The sequence below is a fragment of the Scaptodrosophila lebanonensis genome, unplaced genomic scaffold, assembly GCF_003285725.1.
Source record: "Scaptodrosophila lebanonensis strain 11010-0011.00,11010-0021.00 unplaced genomic scaffold, SlebRS2 tig00001415-arrow-pilon, whole genome shotgun sequence".
Taxonomy (NCBI): domain Eukaryota; kingdom Metazoa; phylum Arthropoda; class Insecta; order Diptera; family Drosophilidae; genus Scaptodrosophila; species Scaptodrosophila lebanonensis.
The window spans coordinates 1,629,520-1,648,662 of NW_022060742.1; the positions used below are offsets into that span (position 1 = coordinate 1,629,520).

Here is a 19,143-nt window from a genome sequence, read left to right on the forward strand (position 1 = left end):
AACAAAGATTGTGTGCTTTACAAAATTTGGTTTCAATTGTTTTAATCCGCTGACAGAAGGAATCCTTTAAGTATCAATCTATTAACTTTTTCTTTCTTCTTGAAGCTTGTTTGTCCATTCAACCAGTCCCTTTATTGCTCTTTAAATATTTTATATTGAGATTAACAAACACAAGAAAGTTTGTTTTGCAAACGCGCTTTATTTGTTTAATATAGTTTGGATAAACATAGTTATATATGTAGTCATATAATGATGATTATTGATTAAGTAATGCATTGATGATTTTTCAAATCCCCTACATTGAAAAAACACATCCAACGGTATTTTGTAAATAACGAAAAATTCATGTATGATCTCGCGGCCAGGGCGCTTTACTTAACAGGGAACCAAAATCAAATGTTATTTATTATCGCTGTTGAGCTATACCTATGGAGCTCTATTCATACCCACGGCAAAGAGTGGGACCATTTTTTTGGGCTTCGCTTTCTTTTGCTTCTTATTGTTCCCATCGGCGCCAGAAGTGGCATTGGATTTGGCGCCACCAGCACCACCTGAACGCTGCTGAGCCTTCTGCTGTCGATCCAAGGCTCCGACAAGGACATCGCCCAAAGCAAAGTGACCCACATCGGTGAGTTCGCTGTCCGCATTGGCTGCGGCACGTTGGGCTACAGTGGCGGAGGCGGCTGGAGTTGCCGTTTTTGTGGGGGGCACTGCTCGTCCCCAGGCGCCAATGTTGAATTCGGGTGGGCTCTTACGAGAGCCTGTTGATGTCAGTTCGGGCCATAGTTCCTCCTTCTTGGGACTATTGGCGGCCACAGCCACGCTAGCGTAATGTGTGCCCTTGTCATGGGAAATGGGCACAGGGTAGGCACTGCCGAGTGGAGGCAATGCCTCATCAAAGCCGCACTGCAAAGAAGAAGCGTTCAGATTACGAAACCTGACCAGCACTTCAGGCATACCGTGGGAAACTCATGAGCTGAGCTCAAATCTAGATTGGCCGCACTAGCTATTAGTTTCCCCATCTGGCGATCGTTAAGATCATTGATGTGCTGCTCCCGTTTCAACTCCTCGCGGTGGCGGCGCTGCCTTTCCAACTTGCGATGCAACAAATCCTCTGTACATTAGAAGTCATTGTTAGAAATACAATTGGAAGCAATTTTAAAGAATGAATTACCCTTAAAAAGCTTGAGTATGCTGCAAGGGACAATGGGCGGTTGCAAGTCCACCTCCACGACTGCGAATTGGCATGTGAGAGGCAAATGGCCCAGACACGTGAACTTTCGACGATGGTCCTCATCCATGGAGTGGTGCTCCTTCTGCAAAATCTGCGCATCAATCAGCAAGGGTGCCTGATCCAGGGTGCCGTAGCAGGCCTGCAGCATCTTCACGTTGAGTGGATGCAAATAAATGTTTTGTCCATCGCTCGACTGGTAGAAGTAGTAGAATTTGCTGTTGCTCAGCGTCCCAGTAACGGTACCAGTGCTGCTAGAGGCGTCTCCAGAGCAGACAGAAGCATCCTCATCATTCTCATTGTCTGCGCTGTTGGTGTCGCTTACAGTTTTCGGCAAATCTTTCTCGAGCTCTTTTTCTGGCTTTCCTTCAACTTCCTCCTCCTCCTCTTTTGGTTCAGGCAGAGCTAGGCCCAGTTTGTCGCGACGTTCGTTCAATGTCAACAGCGCTTGCTGTATGAAAATATGCTCTGGGCACGACTCATCTGATTCGGCCAATAGTTCGCGACGTTCTCTTTCAATGATTGCTGCAATATCCGGTCTTTTCGCAATCAAAAACTTGGAGTAGCGCTTGACCTCATTGTACGAGCTGAGTAGAGGAAAGCGTTCCTGTGTTTCGAGCATTGCGGCGCCGCTATAGTGTTCAATATACATGGAACCCTTGCGTCGTTGCATCAGCTGAAACGTTATACGATCATTAACATTCATCGCACGCTGCTGCTCAATGGTGCAGCTCTTCAGATCGCTCGCATGTATAGCATCATAACAAATAGGACACTTGCGCCAGCTCTTGTCGCTTAACGATAGATAATGAAGCAGACAGGGCCAGCAGTACGCGTGACCACAGCGCGTCAATTGAGCCGCCACCGGCGGGTACAAGCAGATGGGACATTGAGGCTCCTCTGTAGTCTGTATATTAATCTGTTCAATGAAGTTCCAATCAATGAGCGTGTCTGGGGAGCCATTCACTTGAGCCTTTGCCCCAGCACGTATGACAAACTGAAAGTTTGCCTGCAAAAACTGCTCCTTGTTGTAGCGCGGCATTTTCCGCGATGCGCCACCCTGATGGTTGTGGTGGTGGTAGTGAGTTCGTATGCCATGTCCAGTGCCAAAGTCCGACGACTCACGCGGCACGCAGTGAAAGTTTAGCAAGTGATTCAAATTTTGTTTCTTGCTTCCATAGTCATAGCTACCACGAGAGTAGTTCACACCCGATGCTGCTAGTCCGGCGCTGCCATCAGCGTTATCGTCACCGGTGCATGCAGCGCCACCGGAAGAGGACAATTCATCGGCATACCCATTGCCACTGCCGCCTTGTCCTTGATAGTTACCACCGCCACGTGCACGTGGCCTTTTGTCCACATTGGGACGTAGCTTGCCTGTTTGTTGTTGCTGTTGTTGTTGTTCGTTGCGTGGTGTAGGAATCTGTTCACGACGACGCGAGTGCCGCGATTTATTGGCATACAATTCTGCAGAAGAGATATAAATACATATGTATGTATATAGACTGCCAATAAATATAATTCGTTTGGTGTCACTCACCACTTGATTTGCGGTTGGCTTCAGCAGGCGCACACGATTTGGTAGATCGGGCATGATGAGATTGTTGCTGCTGTTTCTTGTTGCTGTCCATTATTATTGTTGTTGTTAATGTTTAGGGAATCAGTGAGTATGCTGACTGCAGGGGGTGGTGGGGATGTTGTCTGCAAATTTCTAGCAATTTGCGTCTCAGGCTTGCTGTCGCGTTTGTCTCCACACGGAGTGCGTTGCGCGATATTTACTCGTTGAGGATTCATCTTTACTGAGCCATGATTATCAACAAAATATCCAGAAATAATACTTGCGTAAAATTTCGAAAAAAATTTCAATGCAATTTTTTAATGCAGAATGCAAAAATCGCAAATGTACTGTATAAGTACTTTTAAAGTGATCTCTTCAGAGACTTTGATCGCCGAATAGACACCGATTCGCTCTCTTTATTTTCTACGCTTCTATGCTTGTTACTTTTTCACTTTTTTTGGTATGTATTGGTGCGCAGTCGTGGGCAAGGCCGACAGTCGAAACCTTTGGGAAAAACGCAAAAATATGCACAGAGGCTCAAAATTAGATGGCCAAAAACACGCGCTCTGAAAAATAAACAGTCACAAGTCCTGTGTAACTTATTTAGTTTGTTTTGAAAGCAACTAATTTTGATATAAAAACCAAAAAATCACTCGGATTGGGAAAATCGGCATTCGTGCTGACTATACAAATGGCTGACTATGAGTACCGAGTACTTTTTTGAGTGTGCAGTGTTGCACTAAAATACCGATAACGATAACAATGAGTTATCAAACCGTATCAGCTGTTTAGTGGCCGATTTGTTTATCTCGCGCACTTTGAACTGGCGATGTCCGTTGAATAAACATTGGCATCGGATAATGTAATAAAATATCTGTAAAACTGCACTCGATATGAATTTTCGTAACGCACGCGCCCGCCAGCCAGAAATTGTGCGCTCGGTTCAGAAGGATGCTCGTTATACGAATGAACTTGCCGAGGATTTGTCGGACGTACTGCGTCTAAGCGGGCCGCGGAACTGGATAAAGTACAATCAGCTGTGCAAGCTGCTAGCGGAGCTCAGCTACCATGGTTTTGCGTCGCTAAACAATCTACAGACCCTTGGCGAGGAGTATACGGGCATTATACAGGTTGATGGCGAATTTAAGCAGATACCCAGTCGAGTGGTGAGCACTTTCTGCGGTTCCTTAAAGTTCCTTTTGAAAATTGTATTCATTTTAGTTACAACTGCTGGCTATTGTGTTGGAGTTCGGTGGTGATGCGCTGTTCGTCCGCTTATTGCAAAAACTGGAGCTCTATGTAGCCCATCATGAGGAAATTGTGCCGGAGGCAAAGCAGCAACTGCAGAAATTGATACGGCAACTGCACCATTCTCCCAGTTACATAAAGGCCCTGCACAAATCCCTCTTCTATCTGAAAGCCGGCAGATATCAGCTATCCAAGCGTGTTACGGGTATTAATTACGTGCTCATACGACATTGGCTGCAGCCGGAATTCTCGCTGTACGGATACAAGATTCTGGGCATCATTACATTCCTACAGGTCAGCGTATCGCTGGCCATTAGCAGCTGGGATGCATGGAAAGAGCACAAACGTCACCAACTGGAAGCCCTCAAGCAGAGCAGCAAGCGTTTTCTTCAGCGCGCCGAAAGCTCAAATTCGAAGCCGGTAGCGAATGCTCCACAGTGTATTTTGTGCCTGGAAGTTCGATGTAATACCAGCCTCACACCGTGCGGACATCTCTTCTGCTGGAGTTGCCTGCTAGACTGGCTGGACGAACGTGAAGAGTGTCCCTTGTGTAGGGAGACTCTAAAAAAGTCCCAAGTCATACAACTGCAGAATTTTGCCTAAGGGCCCCCATTTGGCCCTGAATGTTTTTCATATTTAAGGTTCATACTTGTACATACCAATTAATTAAAACTGAATTACATTTTCAGGTTTAATAAATGAATTTATTTATATCATTTATATACAAATATTTTTGCAACAAAGCGTACAAGGCAAGCTTATAATAGTTCACTAACAATGTACGGCTAAACAGAGTGGTTTGCAATTTTAAAAAGACTTATAAATAAAATTAAGGAAATTCTAGATTATTTTTAGCATAAGATAATCATATAGTATTTATATATTCTTAGGTGGATCTTTATCTGTTGGAATTATTCTTGTACATACAATTGTTAACATCTCTACTAAGAGGAGTACCATAAAAGTCCAACATATTTTAAATTAAACCAATTCTTAGCTTAACTATTAACAGGTGTGGATTCCCTATTTCATCGCTTGAAAATAGGGAATTTTTTGTATTAATTAAATGTGGGTCTGATATTTTTAAGCTTTGGATATATAGCGACAGTACTCAGAGCCTTGTCGTCAAACTTTCAACTCATCTATCGAGTGTGGACCTCTGTGAGAGGTGTGTGTATATATGTATATTTACAATTGTAGCGTAACTTAAAATATTTAGAGTCTATAGAGAGGTAAAAAGATCTTAAATGATCTCCAGATATACATTACGATTGAATATTTGTCGACGGCGTCGGGATTCAAATGCTGATCTCGCCTCGGCTGGTGACTCGAAAGCGACGCGGGCATCTCCAGTTGGTTTGCCCTCATCATTGAAGCGACGTATAATATCGTGGGGACTGAGCTTGTAGTCGCTGAAGAAGCGCAAAATGTCCTTCAGGTCGGCCTTGAAAGGCACATTACGCATGGCGACCACGCAGCCAGGACGATCAAATTTATCGGGTATACCATCATCAAGGGGAGGACTCGAAACAGCAGCAGCAGCACCACCACCACCACCACATAAGGCCGCTGGAACGATGATATCCGCAGTACCTAGCGCGGGAGCATCCTCCACTGGACGCTTTGCGAAGGGATTGAAGGGATTCTGTGGAGGTTGCTTGGCATTGTCGTTGTCTTCATTATTATTTGAGCGATTGCTGGCATCATCGAAGCGACTGGGACCGCGACGGCGGCTCTGTTGCGGCTGCTTTTCTTGTTGTTGCTGCTGTGGCTGTTGTTGTGTGGAGGAGGGGATATCGCTCTGTCTGGGGCCATTGCCACCCGGCACATAGTCCATGAACGGTTTGCGCAGCCGATCAGCAATCTCCTGTGGTGTTATGTGAACGACCCGGAGGCCGCGTCCGCGAAAGCGTCGATTGTGGAACTCACGAATAGCTGTCTTCGCATTTTGGCTGTCCGCGAACTCCACCAGGAACTCACCGGCCGGCATGTTGCGCTCATTGTAGAGCATTTCAATGTGCACGATGTTTAAATTTTCAGTCATAAAGAACTCACCCAGATCGTTGATGCGAGTGCCATACTCACAATTGTGGACGCGAACAAAGTGGTCCTCATCGCCGCGTCGACGGAGCTGTCCATTGTTGTCCATTGAACCATTGTTGTTGTTGTAATTGTTGTGGAATGGACCATTGTTGTTGTTGCTTTGGAATGGCCCATTGTTGTTGTTGTTGTTTTGGAATGGTCCATTGCTGGGTCCTTGATTGTGGTTATTGTGATTGAAATTCACGGCAAAGGGGTCATGATTGCCAATTCCCGTGGGGGAATTCATGCCGAAAGGAGGCATGCCACCATTTTGGAGATTATTATTGACAAATGGTGGAACTGAGTTCATTGGCATGACAGCTGGAGGAGCATTTGACTGCATTGACGCTTTGGATTCATTCGATTCCCGATCCCGTTGTCTGTCGGCACGTCGACGAGGATCTGCATTATATTTGGCTCCTGTTGAGATTCCATTGATGGAGGAGACGGCATCCGAGCTATTGTTGGCCTGAGCCAACAACTCATTGGCCTTCTCCTCCATGAGCTGTTCCTCCTTGAGCAACTGCTCATTGGCACGTCGCAGCTTCTCCTTGGCACTCTGCATTTCGGTGGAGGAGCTGGCGCGTACACGCAATCGCCGGAATCCAATATAATGACATCCGGTGTCCTCTAGCGCAGAGCGCGCCTCATTTTCACGCGCGAACAGCACAAAAGCGACAAATTCGCGTCGATTGTTGGGACTAGGCGCCAGCAGGATGTCCACAATGCTGTATGTGGCTGAGAACATTTTCATGATGTCCTGCTCGGTGGTAAGCTGTGGCAAATCCTCCACATAGAGTACATTGCTAGGCGTGTCGGCGATAGGAGATCTATTATGGCTGCCTTCACCACCGCTGCTAATATGGCCAGCACCACCACTATTGCTGCGCGACTCTGCCTGCTCGAATTCATCATCACTGACGGGCACTATTTGGACCTGGCGATCCCGGAACATGGTATTATTGCGAGCCAACGCCTTCTGGGCACTCGAAACCCTCGAAAACTCTATGTAGGCGACGCCCGAGCGTGCTCCATTCGGGTTGCAAAAGCGAATCCCGTTGTGTGGTATATAGAGGCCAGCAAAGTATTTGCGCAAATCGCTGTATGTAGTGCTTGGACACATGCCACTGATCTTCACATAACAGGTCTCGGCGGTGGGACAATTGGTCTGAGAAGCAGGCACACTAGCTGATGCCTTGGGCGAGGACTGTTGTTGGAGCAGCAGTTGCTGCTGTTGGAACAGCTGCGGATACATCTGGGCATATGGATTCACATTGGCAAAGGCAATTGGCTCTTGAGTGCTGACTGCGGGGGCCGTGGCAGCCACCGCTCCTGACTTCTGTGGCTCCGATAATGTTGGGTAGAGGCTCGCGGCCGGCTTTAGGCCGACACCAGGGACTTGAGCTGTAATGGCATCGCCGCTACTGACACCACCGGTAGCCACTGCCTTCAGTGCCGCCAGCATGGGAAGTGGCAGGGTGGCGCCAGCATTGCTGCCCACACTTAGATTGTAATTGTTGGTGGTGGTGTTGGTAGTATAGCTTGGCAACACCACCGGCTGGAGTGGCGAGAGTCCCTGCAAACCAACACCACCCCCCGCAGTTGTCATTTTCAGCGCCGCCAGCGGATCCACACCGGTCGTTACTGTAGTCGGAGTGCTACCCAGAGCCCAGGGCATTATATTGGACTGCGACTTTGCCACCCGTTCTCTGCTATCGGCACGATCGGAGCGACGCTTACGTGCGCGCTCGCGGTCCCTACTATCGAAGCTGTCATCAGAGCTGGAGGAGCGGCTGCGACTGAGACTGCGGCTACGGCTGCGACCGCGTTGACGGCCACTGCGGCCGTGCCGTCCACGTTCAGGTGACTTGGAACCAACAATGATGACATCCGATAGCTTTACACCGGCCTGCTGCTGATAGGCGGCCAAATATGAGGGCTGGGGCGCCTGTTTGCTGTTCTGCGGCAGAAAACTATTCAAGCCACCGATGACCGGCGGCTGTGGGGCCTGTGGTAGAGCCGCAGGAGCGGCGGCAGCCACAGTTATGGGAGTCGGCACACTAGCCTTCTTACGCGCCGTCTCAATAACCTTTTGCATTTCGGCTCGAGATGAGAGCAACAATCGCACCTGTACCTCCATTAACTTTTCGCGATCCTTTAGCATGGCGCAGCGGGCATCCTCGTCCGTACTGATGGTATTTACAGGAAAAAAATAAAAACAAATTGAAGAAATGTTTATAGCCGCAAACGTTAAATAACGATAGCAAAGGAATATAGCACAGAACAGTAAAACTCTTGCTTTCAAATAATGAGTGCTGTGTACGTAGAAAATGAAAATGCAAAAAAAAAGACTTCTATCGAACCTGAAAAACGGGCCTGAATAACCTATGAAACAGATCGTTCTGAACATCTTTAGGTAAAGCATGTAATTTTCCAAATATGTTGAAAAACAAGAATGCTTTAATCAACATACATCATAAATAATAGTTTTCAGGTCGCTGAAATAAAAACGACCATTAGCATCACGATGCATGTACATATCTGCATGTGATTGAATTCGTCTATGAAAAAATGTATTATTTTTGCCATACTACTAAGCACTTCATGTCGACTCTCGTTAATTTGAAACTCGAGGAATTCTTAAAATATTACGAATTATCGAGAGTTTGAAATATCAAATGGTTCGAAACAGTAACTCAATAATAACTAAACTAATTTGTTTGAAGTGTGTGTCAAATAGCCAAACTAATAATAAAAAAACTGTTACCCGGGCGGATCTTGAGCGGTGACCGTTAGATGCGCAGGCGGGGCTAGCATCGGCACGTTGATACAAGTTTGAACTTGTAGCAAAATGTACTTACATACATACAATCCGTCCGCCTCTTTCTCTGTGCAACTTTGAATCCTCGAGTGTTGGATGCCGATAAGTTTAGTAGATTTTTTCGATCGGATTACCAAGTGCATAAAAATGTATTTTTATATTTATATTCAGTTCGAAATATAAAGAGATTTTGTAAGGAATTCGTGAAAACTTTGAATTATAGAGAGGTTCGAATTATCGCAGGTTTGAATTACCGAGAGTCGACTGTACCTATATCTTCGAATAGAGTCATGGTTGCTCGCTCTATAAAATCTCTAATATACCAAAATTCACAATTTAACACAGTTTTGGGCAATAGCTCGAAACTGAGTCAAGCATTTCGCACTCAATTTGCACATTCATAAATTTGGCCAATAGCTAAAAACCGAGACCAAAATTTCGCATTGAGTCAACACATTTCTTAATCCCGTTAAAAGGTCCAATATGATTTGATATAGCTTTTATTTGTAAAAATACAAGATCTTAAGAAAAATGGTGTAATCAATAGCTAAAAACCGAGACCAAAATTTCGTATGGTCAACACATTTCTTAATCCCGTTAACAGGCTCAATAGTATTCGATTTAGCTTTTATTTGTAAAAATTAGAGATCCTGAGATGTAGCCTTTTGATACTTGACAACTGAAAATAGGTACATTTACCATTATGATGTTTCGATGAGCAAATTGTGGCAACAGTTTAGCACATACTATATAGATTTGTTTTCTAGAATCTGAATGTACGCATGGTAACACACAAAAAATAATTGCAGGACTCACACCCATATGGATAGTACTTTAACTGTATCATGAATAAAATCTGAAACGCACGCTTATACATATGCATATGTGATATGCCACATTTAAAATCCCAATATTTATACAATACAACAATATATCACCAGCAAAACGATAATGTATATCCTTGAATTTGATTGCATCCTACATAACGAATATTTGCAATTGATCGCCTTGAGCTCGAAATTCATTTTCAAATTCACAAAAAATACCGATAACTTCTGGGAAATGGAATGCTGGCAAGAATATGAACCGACATAGTAGCCACTTGAAAAACATGCAAGCTCGAGCTAATTGAACAGTTTGCAATTGGCCTTGTCTCATTCAGGCTCCACAACAGGTGGTAAAAAAAGCAATTGGCAACCCTGCTTAAAATCTAGTGGCACGTAGCGAGAACTGTAGAGCAACTTTTATCTCAGTTCATATTTGAAATGTGTGCTCAGAGATCCGAGCTGACTGAATTAGCTTACCAAAGTTGCAACAGATACGAGCCTGTAAACATTTCCGCACACAGCACTGTTCAGGTATGTTTATTGTCAGTTTTTACCACCAATTAGTGTGTTAAAATAGGCTTTTTAATTCATGGTTCTTCACTTGCGCGTGAAATGCAAAAGCCTCTGGCATATCATTTACAATAATTTACTTCCATAAAAAAACATGTAACGCCTCATTCATTTACTTACAGAAACTTTGAATCGTAGTCTGGGAATCGAGTTCCATTTCAGTAGGTAAGATTCGGTTTTATTTCATTTAGATGCGATTTCCTATGTGAATTAATCAGCTGAGCTCGCTAGTTTTGTAAAGGCTTTCTTTGAGTCAGAAAGGGACTAAACTAGGCACTTATTCAGTTGAGTAAATCCTACAGACTTTTCAGAACAAAATAAAAAATATCGTCGGACCAATGATCGCTTTCAACAGATATAAGAACAACGCATGAACCAAGATTCTAAAGCTGCATCGAATCCAACAAATTTCCGAAAGCCTTTCATATTTACGAAATGGACATGTGATCCCCAATGATCATCATGTTCTGGCATAGCTCTGCTTCAGAGCCTCAAAGACCCTACATGATGGATATATGTATGTTTCCAACACCATATTTCTCTCATTTGAACTATTGGAATTAAAATTATATCAACGTTTTTGCCATTGGAAATTCGGTGTTTGACATGCCCTTCTATCTTTCGTCTCAAGAAAATTAGTAGTTTTATTTTGAAAATTGGTTCATGCATGTTTGTAGAGGTTTTCGCAATACTCTTTTGTTTATGGTTTTGCACCGCAAGCAAGCTAGAAGCCACTTTACCGTGTTCTGCACTTACCGCACTCAACTTAACACATACTTGCAAACATACATATATGTATTTGTAAAATTATAGAGAGAACTACCTGAAAGCGATGAATGCGTCGCCCATTTCTCCGCCAATAATGTGAACACCACCCTCCGGAATCGAGAGGCCCGTGAAGAAATTGCGTATGTCGCGCGCATTTGCCGTCCACGGCAAGTTTTGCAAACGAATAATCACACTCATCTTGAACTACTTATTCAATTTATTTGTAAAATGATTTGGTTTTTGCTTTCTTTCTGATTGATTTTGATTGTTGCTATTAGCTGTGGCCCGCAAATGGTGAGAGCTTCATTAATTCGGCTACTCCATGGGTCAGTTCAAGCAAGTTGCTCCATCTGTAAAGATAAGAAGAGGTATTTGGAAAATGTGCCACCAATGCTTAAATATCTATAAAGTTTGTTCATTTCTGTGGTTCATATTTGTCAGATAAAGGCAAGTACGTAAAATATCGAATAAGAGAAATGGAAACAAGAGAGAACGCTACAGTCGAGCAAGTCCGACAGTGAAATACCCTGTACCCAGGTAAACTTTCGGAAGGAGAAGAGCGAATTTGATGCTGCAGCTTGTGGGCGTAGTACCGGAGTGAAATTGTTTCGCTAATAACTTAGAACTAACCGATTTAGATGAAATTTAAAACAAAAGTAGATAATTATATAGAAATTATGTGTGCAACGTTTGGTTAGCGTAGCTTTTGACGATATTGACGAAATTCTGTAGCGGAGGAAGGGGTGGAAAATTCCAAAAAATAAAATAAACTCGTCCTTTCTCGGACCTAGGAGAATCTGGATACCAACTTTGGTTATTCCATCTTTTATAGTTTCTGAGATCGTTGCGTTCATCCAGACGGACGTACGGACATCTCTGGATCGATTTCTCTCGTCATGCTGATTCAGAATATATATACTTTATGGGCTCGAAGATGCTTCCTTCTGCATGTTACATTGCACAAACCTAATATACCCTTTTTACCCTACGGGTACAGGGTATAAAAAGAAATCAACAATTTTTCACAGTTTTAGGATTGCATCTTTAGTAAAAATCCATTACGTAGATGAAACAAGACACATGATCTGATGAGGCGAGTATAAATGGTCTGGAAGTCAATCCGAAAAAATCTAAATGCCTGGTAATTTATAAAAAGAAAATTAACTTACTTAATCTAGAGAAACTACAACTGAAAGACGAACCTATTGAATACGTAAGGCAGGCAAAAATATTTAGGGATAATCATTAAGGAGACACTATCATGGCACAATCATGTTAATAATGCTGTAGGAAGAACACTATACATTCTTAGGTTTCTCTCTTTGACGCAGCATTTCCTCCCAGCCAAACTCAAGCTCCTTATTGCTAAGACATACTTGATACCCTCATTATTTTATGGAGTAGAATTATTCGGAAACTGTGACGCCGTAAGCCAGACCAAATTAAAAGTAGCCTTTAACAGCATTGCAACAGCAGAACCCATAACGGTATACGCCAAATAAATTTTTAACCTGACCCTCAGCTCTTGTATTAAACTTAGGGCACATTATTTTTATGCATAGAACCATTACTCGAAAAGAGCCGAATTATTTGTATGACAAAATCTCTTTTACCTCATCAAGAAGAACACATAATATTCTTTGCATAAGATATAGATTATCCTGCTCCGAAAAACATTTTTTTATATTTGCTGTTCGTCTGTGGAACGAGTTACCGCATAGCTTAAAAACAATCAGCAATGAAACGCATTTTAGAAATAGAATTCATGCGCACTTTCAAGAAAATACCTAAATGTAAATAAAGTAAAGAGCACAATACAAACACTAATACATTTACACTTTTATAATGATTATAATATAATAATAATAAAAATTAAAAAACCAAAAACACTTTAAATGTATGTATAACTAAAATGTATCTTATATAAATAGGTTAAGTAGGCTAATCAAATCACTTGAATTTTAATAATACCTAAGGAAATTTAATTGTTGTGACTAGTGCATTAATTTATAAGAATCATTCTTTTAGCACTAGGAATTTATAATAATAATAAATAAATAAAGATCTCTAAACTACAACATTTTCGGCAAAGTTTTGCTTATCTAATCAACACATTTTTAGTGAAAGTTGTTATGCATATTGTTACATAAGTACGTTTCTTATTTTTTTAGTGGTCCCTATGATTTTGCTGATACTGTTTTAAGACGTGAGCAATTTTGGAAAGTAAAAGAAAAAGATTTGGTTTAAGCATCCATTGATCTATGCAAATAAAGAGAATCAAAATATGCAGCTATATTAAAGGATTGTGAGATTTTTTAAATATTTTTTTCGTTTAAGTTCTATAGCGATTTGTGAAAAAAATGTAGTTTCAGAAAAAATTAGCCCAACGGTTTAAAATGAATCCCATTCGAAAACATTCCCCCATTTGCACAACTTTTATTTATTTTTAATATTTTCTTCTTTATTAATTGTATGGCACTTTAAAGGTCCAGCCCGACAAGGTGAATGGACGCAAATGGATGGCAGGATGGGTCAGGTGTTGATTATTATCTTATCTTCCATGATATGGTGTAAAATACTAAGCATTCCATTTCATCAATGGTCATTTATTCCCATAACATTCCGCCATAGCTGCTTTTGGTCGAACAATGGCAGGTAACAAGTGCTCCATATGCTGTTGCATAAGGCAACCGGTTTTGTTAGATGCAGACGATATATAAAATATATTTTGGCGACTTTTCGCGCAGCACAACCAGCTGCCAGGTTTTGTCTTTAACGATGTTCCCACAACATCTCATGCTCATGCAACACCCTTACCCACTTACCCAAAAGGCAACCTTCAACGAAGGTTGGTGGCAGTGGCAAAAAGCTTACCGCAAACAATCTATGCTAGTGGGTGCCTTCCCGACGGGGACTCACACGCCCGCAGTGAGCCGTGAAACCGCCAGCTGTTGTAATGCGCTTAAAGTGCGTTTCGATTTCCTCATTAGACGCACTCAATTAGCTACCAAAATGCTGGCATCCATGCGAAAGAAACATAAACTGCTTTCTGCAAAAAGAAATGCGCGAAAACCCGTTGATCATTTCGAACGTAATTGGAAAGCGATTATGCAGCTTAATACGATTGGTCGATCAGGCACAACAAAAACAACTATAACTGCAACAACAACAACAACACACACACACACGGACGGCGGACAGGAGGTAGTGGCAGGAGGCCACCACCATTCGGTCGGTCGGCCTGTTTTCATTTCGCCGTCTGTTTGTTTTTGGTGTCAAAGACATTAACGTCGCCGACATGCCCGAGCTGATTAGCGCCAAAATACACTTCAGGAAACCCCAGGCTCCTTCCGCTTGGCTATATAAAAAGACATTGTTGGCCAAATGGCCGCAGTTACAAAAGATTTGACCGCGTTACCGTCGGCATCGCCAACCAAACAACCAACCGACAGCTAGCGCATGTGCTGAACGAACACAAGAAATAAAACGATAATAATAATACAAATAGAGCATATACTTATATGTACAGCAACAAAATGAGTTGGAAAACTGTGAGTGAAAACAAACAAAAATCAGTTAAGCAACAAACTGCCAAGATTTTTAACTGTTGGCACAGTGATCCAAAATGATATTCACACATTATCTTTTGAAACCAAAGACGCCCACTCTGGATGCAATTTTTTATGGGGATTTACTTAGACAAATAAATTGGATTTTATGTACATTTTGCGTAGTCGTACGATTTCTTTTAGGCTTCCAAACAGCTCAAAGCTTAATCGAAGTATTCCATAACTTCTTAAGTTAAATTTTACATTTAGTTTTCTTTAAAAATCCAGTCAGAAAACTTGACATTGAAGTTTAAAAAACCTACGATTTTGAACAATTTTAAACATGCTCATTTAAATTTAATATTAAATTTAAATTAAAAAATGCTCATTAAAATATATCCTTAAGTGGAGCTCTCCAAAACTAGTTTCATATTTCCAAAAAGAAATTTTAGTCCCAGAAGTTATACAATTTCTTTAAGCATTATATTTCTGCTTAATCTGATTACACGTATATATTTATCGAATAACTATATATTTATGTATATATATATATTTTTTTTTTTAAATTTAATATTAAATTTAAATGAGCATATTTAAAATTGTACATATATATATATTTATTGCATATCCAATGAAATGAGTTTACCAATCAGTGTGCGAACCAGACTACTTGCAAAGTCGTAGCTCGGACGAAGGCTATCATAAAACCCCATGATTTTCAAACACTTGAAAACACGGATATACCAAGGCTCTTAAAAACAACTGTCAGTTTCCACAAGTTTATTTTTCGAATTTAGGCACTTAAATTAAAGTTTGCGAAAGACGTTCAATGTTTATTGTTTGCTTCTCTACAAAAACCGTAAAATAATGAAAACTACTAGAATCCAAAATTTCGAAATACACAAAAATAAGTTATCAAGGAACGGCATGATCTACACACCCAATAAACTTGTATATTTAGATAAATATCACGATTTTTAAGTTTACACTTAAAAAAAGCAATAATTATATTATTATTATTATTATATTAATGATCAAACTTTTAATGACCAACGTTACTGGGCAGGAAATGGGTCAAGCTCTTAAAATATAGTCCGTAAGTTAGGCTCAAAAGTTGTTGTCACAAAAAACAATTTTATTAAATATCGTTTAGTGACTCAATTGAATACTAAAATTTATATATATTGAGGAAAAAGAAACTTAATACATATTAATAGTAAGTTGATGATTAAAAACAAACCATTAAGATTTTTCGTCTATATGAAGATGTAGGATATTTCGTTAAAATGAAATTACCCAAGGTTAGCGTTAGCCCTATGTACTACGAAACACAAATTTTCACTCCTAATTGCTGGTGTTAAAGTTCCTGGAATAATAGGAAAAAATTATAGAAATATTCGCGTTTAACATGTTTTACAGAGGTTGTAAAACGCTCTCCACGCATCTTGCTTGATTGTTGGGGAAAAATGTAGGTATTTGTCGATATGGATATGGGCAGGTCATGAAATCTTGGTTTTGATGCTTTACCTAATCGATGTGAGCTAGCATTGTCATGACGAAGGATGATTTTTGATGTTGCAATAATTCAAGAACAATCAACAGATTTTTTTTGGCTAACGGTAATTTTGGAAATCCCAAACAGTTGACTGTGGTTTAGTTCCAGGCTCACATGAAGATATATTTAGGTTATGTGTCCTTTTACGATGTGGTTAAGCCCATTTGCGGCTCCTGAGTTGAATCGTTTAAGATTCCCCCTTTCAATTCATTACATTGCATTCATTAGAAGTGGTTAAGCGATCATTTTTTGGTTAAAATATTGTAAGACTCATTCGAAATTAAAATGTAAGTAAACATATATCATTTGTTATCAAACGTTCAACATTACTCGTTTGATAGATAGAAATGATTAAAAAATGGAAATCTCTTATTGAAAAGTGTATATAAATTAAAATAATAAAGCCAAAACTAAATTAGTGATTCATTTTGCCTTATATTTCAGTCGTTGGCCGTGCTAGCCATGGCTCTATTACTCTTCGAAGGCTCTAGGACGCAGGCAGAGGCCACTACCATAATCAGTATCAAGTATCCCCAGAGCGTTGGCAACAATGAGAGAACACAGCCGGCGAAAAGAGATCTCAGCTTGAGTTATGCCGCCACAAATATAGACTCAAAGGAGGGCACGCGCGTCAAGACCATCACGGTTATTAAGAGTGTGGGCGGAAACATAGGCGAGGCCTCGACAACTGACAATAAACAGCAAAAGTTTGCCATTAATCCCGAGTTGTATAAGAACGAGGAGTGGGCGAGCGCTTTTCGCGATAATTTTGATTCGTATGGTGTGTTGCCTGATGTTCCAGACATAGACGATCTCTTTGAGTTCGTAAACCGCAAAAAGTCGAGCAGCAGCAGCAGTGCCAAGGCTGGAACGCCAGTGGCGCACAGTGCGGAGAAGGGGGACAAGCAACCCGAGCTGGAGAGCACGACGACGGCAAAATCGGTGATGATGTTGACGGAGACGGCAACTGTTCCTGCACCTGCTGCCAGTGAACAGCACGAAGCCAATGATGAACCCGTGGAGAAGATCAAAGGCGATGCAGAGCTCTTGCCACACATAAAGCAGGCTAATATTTTGCGCTTACAGGCGCTCGCGGTGAATGGTAGCAAGAGCGGCAGTATAAATGTAACATCCGGCAAACGCCTGCGTACACGTGAATCCCTCATTAACGTCAACTACTCGACGCCTATGCATGCAGTTATGCAATATTTTGACAATTATGTGCAGGCCCTACCAAATGGCTATGACTACTCCAAGCCTTGTGCATTGCCGCCGCCCAACAGCATTTCGGTAACAACGCCCTCAGGTCGCACTTACGACATACCCCAAAGCAATAGCAGTGGTACGGGTGGTGGCAATCATCCCTATTTGGCACCATCACTGACCAAGAAGACTGTGGTGCAAGGAACGCAGCAATCACCGCCACCATCGCAGCCAAATTACTCATCAGTGAACTCGTTAGTGCCACCAATCCAGCAGCCAGGACAAGGCATTCCACAGCCTTCGAATGTGCCGCCAGCACCACTACCGCCTAGTCAGCAGCAACCAGCGCAGTCCTTGGGACCTGTTAATGGCATTTCGACCAGTCAGAGGCCTTATGTGGCACCTAGTTTGCGGAACAACGGCTTGGGCATAAATCGCGGTCCGCCAACGCCACCACCGCTGCCCGCTTCACAGCCACCAGCTTATCGCCCAAATGTCTTTATTGGCGGCGGCCAAAATCGTCCGAACACATTTCGATCGCGCGGCTTAAAGTATTAAAATAATGTACTTTTGTTCTTGGTTAAGATTTGTTTGTTGTGTTCGCAATTTCCTAAGTACTACATACATGCTTGTATGTATGTGTGTACATATGTATGTATTGATTAAAAGCCTTCCAAGTACAGAGCGCAGCCTGAAAAATCGATGGCAGCAGCGAGCATGCAATGCCACGCGCCTAGTTATGTGGCTTATCTGAGGCTCGGGTTGCACTGTACTTTGTCCTCAATTATTTTTTGTATTTCAATTACGAAATGTAACGTGGTTAATGGTTTTGTTGTTGTGATGCGGCCGCTGCGTGGCGGCGTCGAAGTTGTGAAACTATTTTCTTTTCGCTACGTACTTTGGATTTTTATTCAATGAACTTTTACTCACCAATGCAAACAATAAATACGCAACTCAACTTATTTAGGACCAAGCACAAAAGACAGAAAGGCTCGTTTTGAGGCGAAATCTATATTTATTTTCAGAATTTCCTTTGTTTATTGTTGAGAAAATGCAAATTTCGTCGCAACACGGACAGCAAAATCAATGTGTAGTAATTGATGAGTAGTAAAAAAAAGTAGTGAAAAGCAAAATGGCGTCTGCAGCAATAGGGTTGTCGAAGGCATCGATGTTACGAACTATAGTATCGATAACGTTATTTTTTTGTTCGTTTATTGATAGTATCGCCGTTTGTAGTACCGAACGAAATGTGAATGTATTTAACATTTTTTTGAAAAACTTTTCGTCAGTAAATAGTATGAGAATTTATAGTACCTTGTGGCACGTATTGCAATCATTCAGAGTTGGAAATAAACCAACCTTGATACTATCAGCTTTTGAATAAATGAATTGATATTAGATATACTGCCGTTATCAAAAATTAGTAGGATATATTTACCTTTGTTTCACAATATTGAGAAGACATGGTTTCCAGTTTTTGGATACACAAAATACAACTTACAAAAAACACTATTTCCGTTGATTCTAAGACACACATTTGCTTAACAGCGCTATTCATATTCGATAGTACATACAGTATATTTATAAATTATCAAGCAATTGAATATAAGGAATATCGAGTTGCAAAGCGTTTTGGTATTTTATGGGTCATCTGTTTCTTGCTGCCAGTCGCAGTTTTTCTCAACCGTAGAGCCGTGCGTAATTAAGAATTTGTTGCTTACCAAAAAAATTT

At 41.5% G+C, this 19,143-nt stretch overlaps 4 protein-coding genes across 5 annotated transcripts; 2 read left to right on the forward strand and 2 right to left on the reverse strand.

Moving 5' to 3' along the window:
* Positions 1-179: 179 nt before the first annotated feature.
* LOC115632376 (RING finger protein 10) lies at positions 180-3,418 on the reverse strand. The gene is made up of 4 exons (XM_030529497.1): positions 2,772-3,418; positions 1,175-2,698; positions 960-1,114; positions 180-906 (listed from the first exon to the last, which is right to left on the reverse strand). The coding sequence occupies exons 1-4, from the start codon at positions 2,860-2,862 to the stop codon at positions 427-429; spliced, it is 2,250 nt and encodes a 749-aa protein (XP_030385357.1). The 5' UTR covers positions 2,863-3,418; the 3' UTR covers positions 180-426.
* A 204-nt stretch (positions 3,419-3,622) lies between these two features.
* LOC115632377 (peroxisome biogenesis factor 10) lies at positions 3,623-4,757 on the forward strand. The gene is made up of 2 exons (XM_030529498.1): positions 3,623-3,955; positions 4,011-4,757. Exons 1-2 carry the CDS (start codon positions 3,683-3,685, stop codon positions 4,638-4,640), a joined length of 903 nt encoding a protein of 300 aa, XP_030385358.1. The 5' UTR covers positions 3,623-3,682; the 3' UTR covers positions 4,641-4,757.
* A 55-nt stretch (positions 4,758-4,812) lies between these two features.
* Positions 4,813-18,469, reverse strand: LOC115632895. Of its 2 annotated transcripts, none has more exons than XM_030530185.1 (3): positions 18,342-18,469; positions 11,161-11,455; positions 4,813-8,308 (listed from the first exon to the last, which is right to left on the reverse strand). In XM_030530185.1, exons 2-3 carry the CDS (start codon positions 11,301-11,303, stop codon positions 5,281-5,283), a joined length of 3,171 nt encoding a protein of 1,056 aa, XP_030386045.1. In that variant the 5' UTR covers positions 11,304-11,455; positions 18,342-18,469; the 3' UTR covers positions 4,813-5,280. The 2 variants fall into 2 exon arrangements, with proteins under 2 accessions (XP_030386045.1, XP_030386046.1); XM_030530186.1 differs by lacking the exon at positions 18,342-18,469 and adding an exon at positions 13,980-14,273.
* Positions 16,648-17,969, forward strand: LOC115632896 (SH3 domain-containing protein C23A1.17). Its single transcript, XM_030530187.1, has one exon. It carries the CDS (start codon positions 16,671-16,673, stop codon positions 17,967-17,969), a length of 1,299 nt encoding a protein of 432 aa, XP_030386047.1. The 5' UTR covers positions 16,648-16,670.
* Positions 18,470-19,143: the final 674 nt, after the last annotated feature.

Bases quoted from the DNA above. Each gene is read 5' to 3' on its own strand.
- LOC115632377 (XM_030529498.1), top strand. From the start codon at position 3,683: ATGAATTTTCGTAACGCACGCGCCCGCCAGCCAGAAATTGTGCGCTCG. The intron at 3,956-4,010 runs GTGAGCACTTTC...TATTCATTTTAG, and splicing joins AGCAGATACCCAGTCGAGTG to TTACAACTGCTGGCTATTGT.
- LOC115632896 (XM_030530187.1), top strand. From the start codon at position 16,671: ATGGCTCTATTACTCTTCGAAGGCTCTAGGACGCAGGCAGAGGCCACT.
- LOC115632895 (XM_030530185.1), bottom strand. From the start codon at position 11,303: ATGAGTGTGATTATTCGTTTGCAAAACTTGCCGTGGACGGCAAATGCG. The intron at 8,309-11,160 runs GTAGTTCTCTCT...AAATACCATCAG, and splicing joins GACGCATTCATCGCTTTCAG to TACGGACGAGGATGCCCGCT.
- LOC115632376 (XM_030529497.1), bottom strand. From the start codon at position 2,862: ATGGACAGCAACAAGAAACAGCAGCAACAATCTCATCATGCCCGATCT. The intron at 2,699-2,771 runs GTGAGTGACACC...TCTCTTCTGCAG, and splicing joins AGCCAACCGCAAATCAAGTG to AATTGTATGCCAATAAATCG. The intron at 1,115-1,174 runs GTAATTCATTCT...TCTAATGTACAG, and splicing joins CATACTCAAGCTTTTTAAGG to AGGATTTGTTGCATCGCAAG.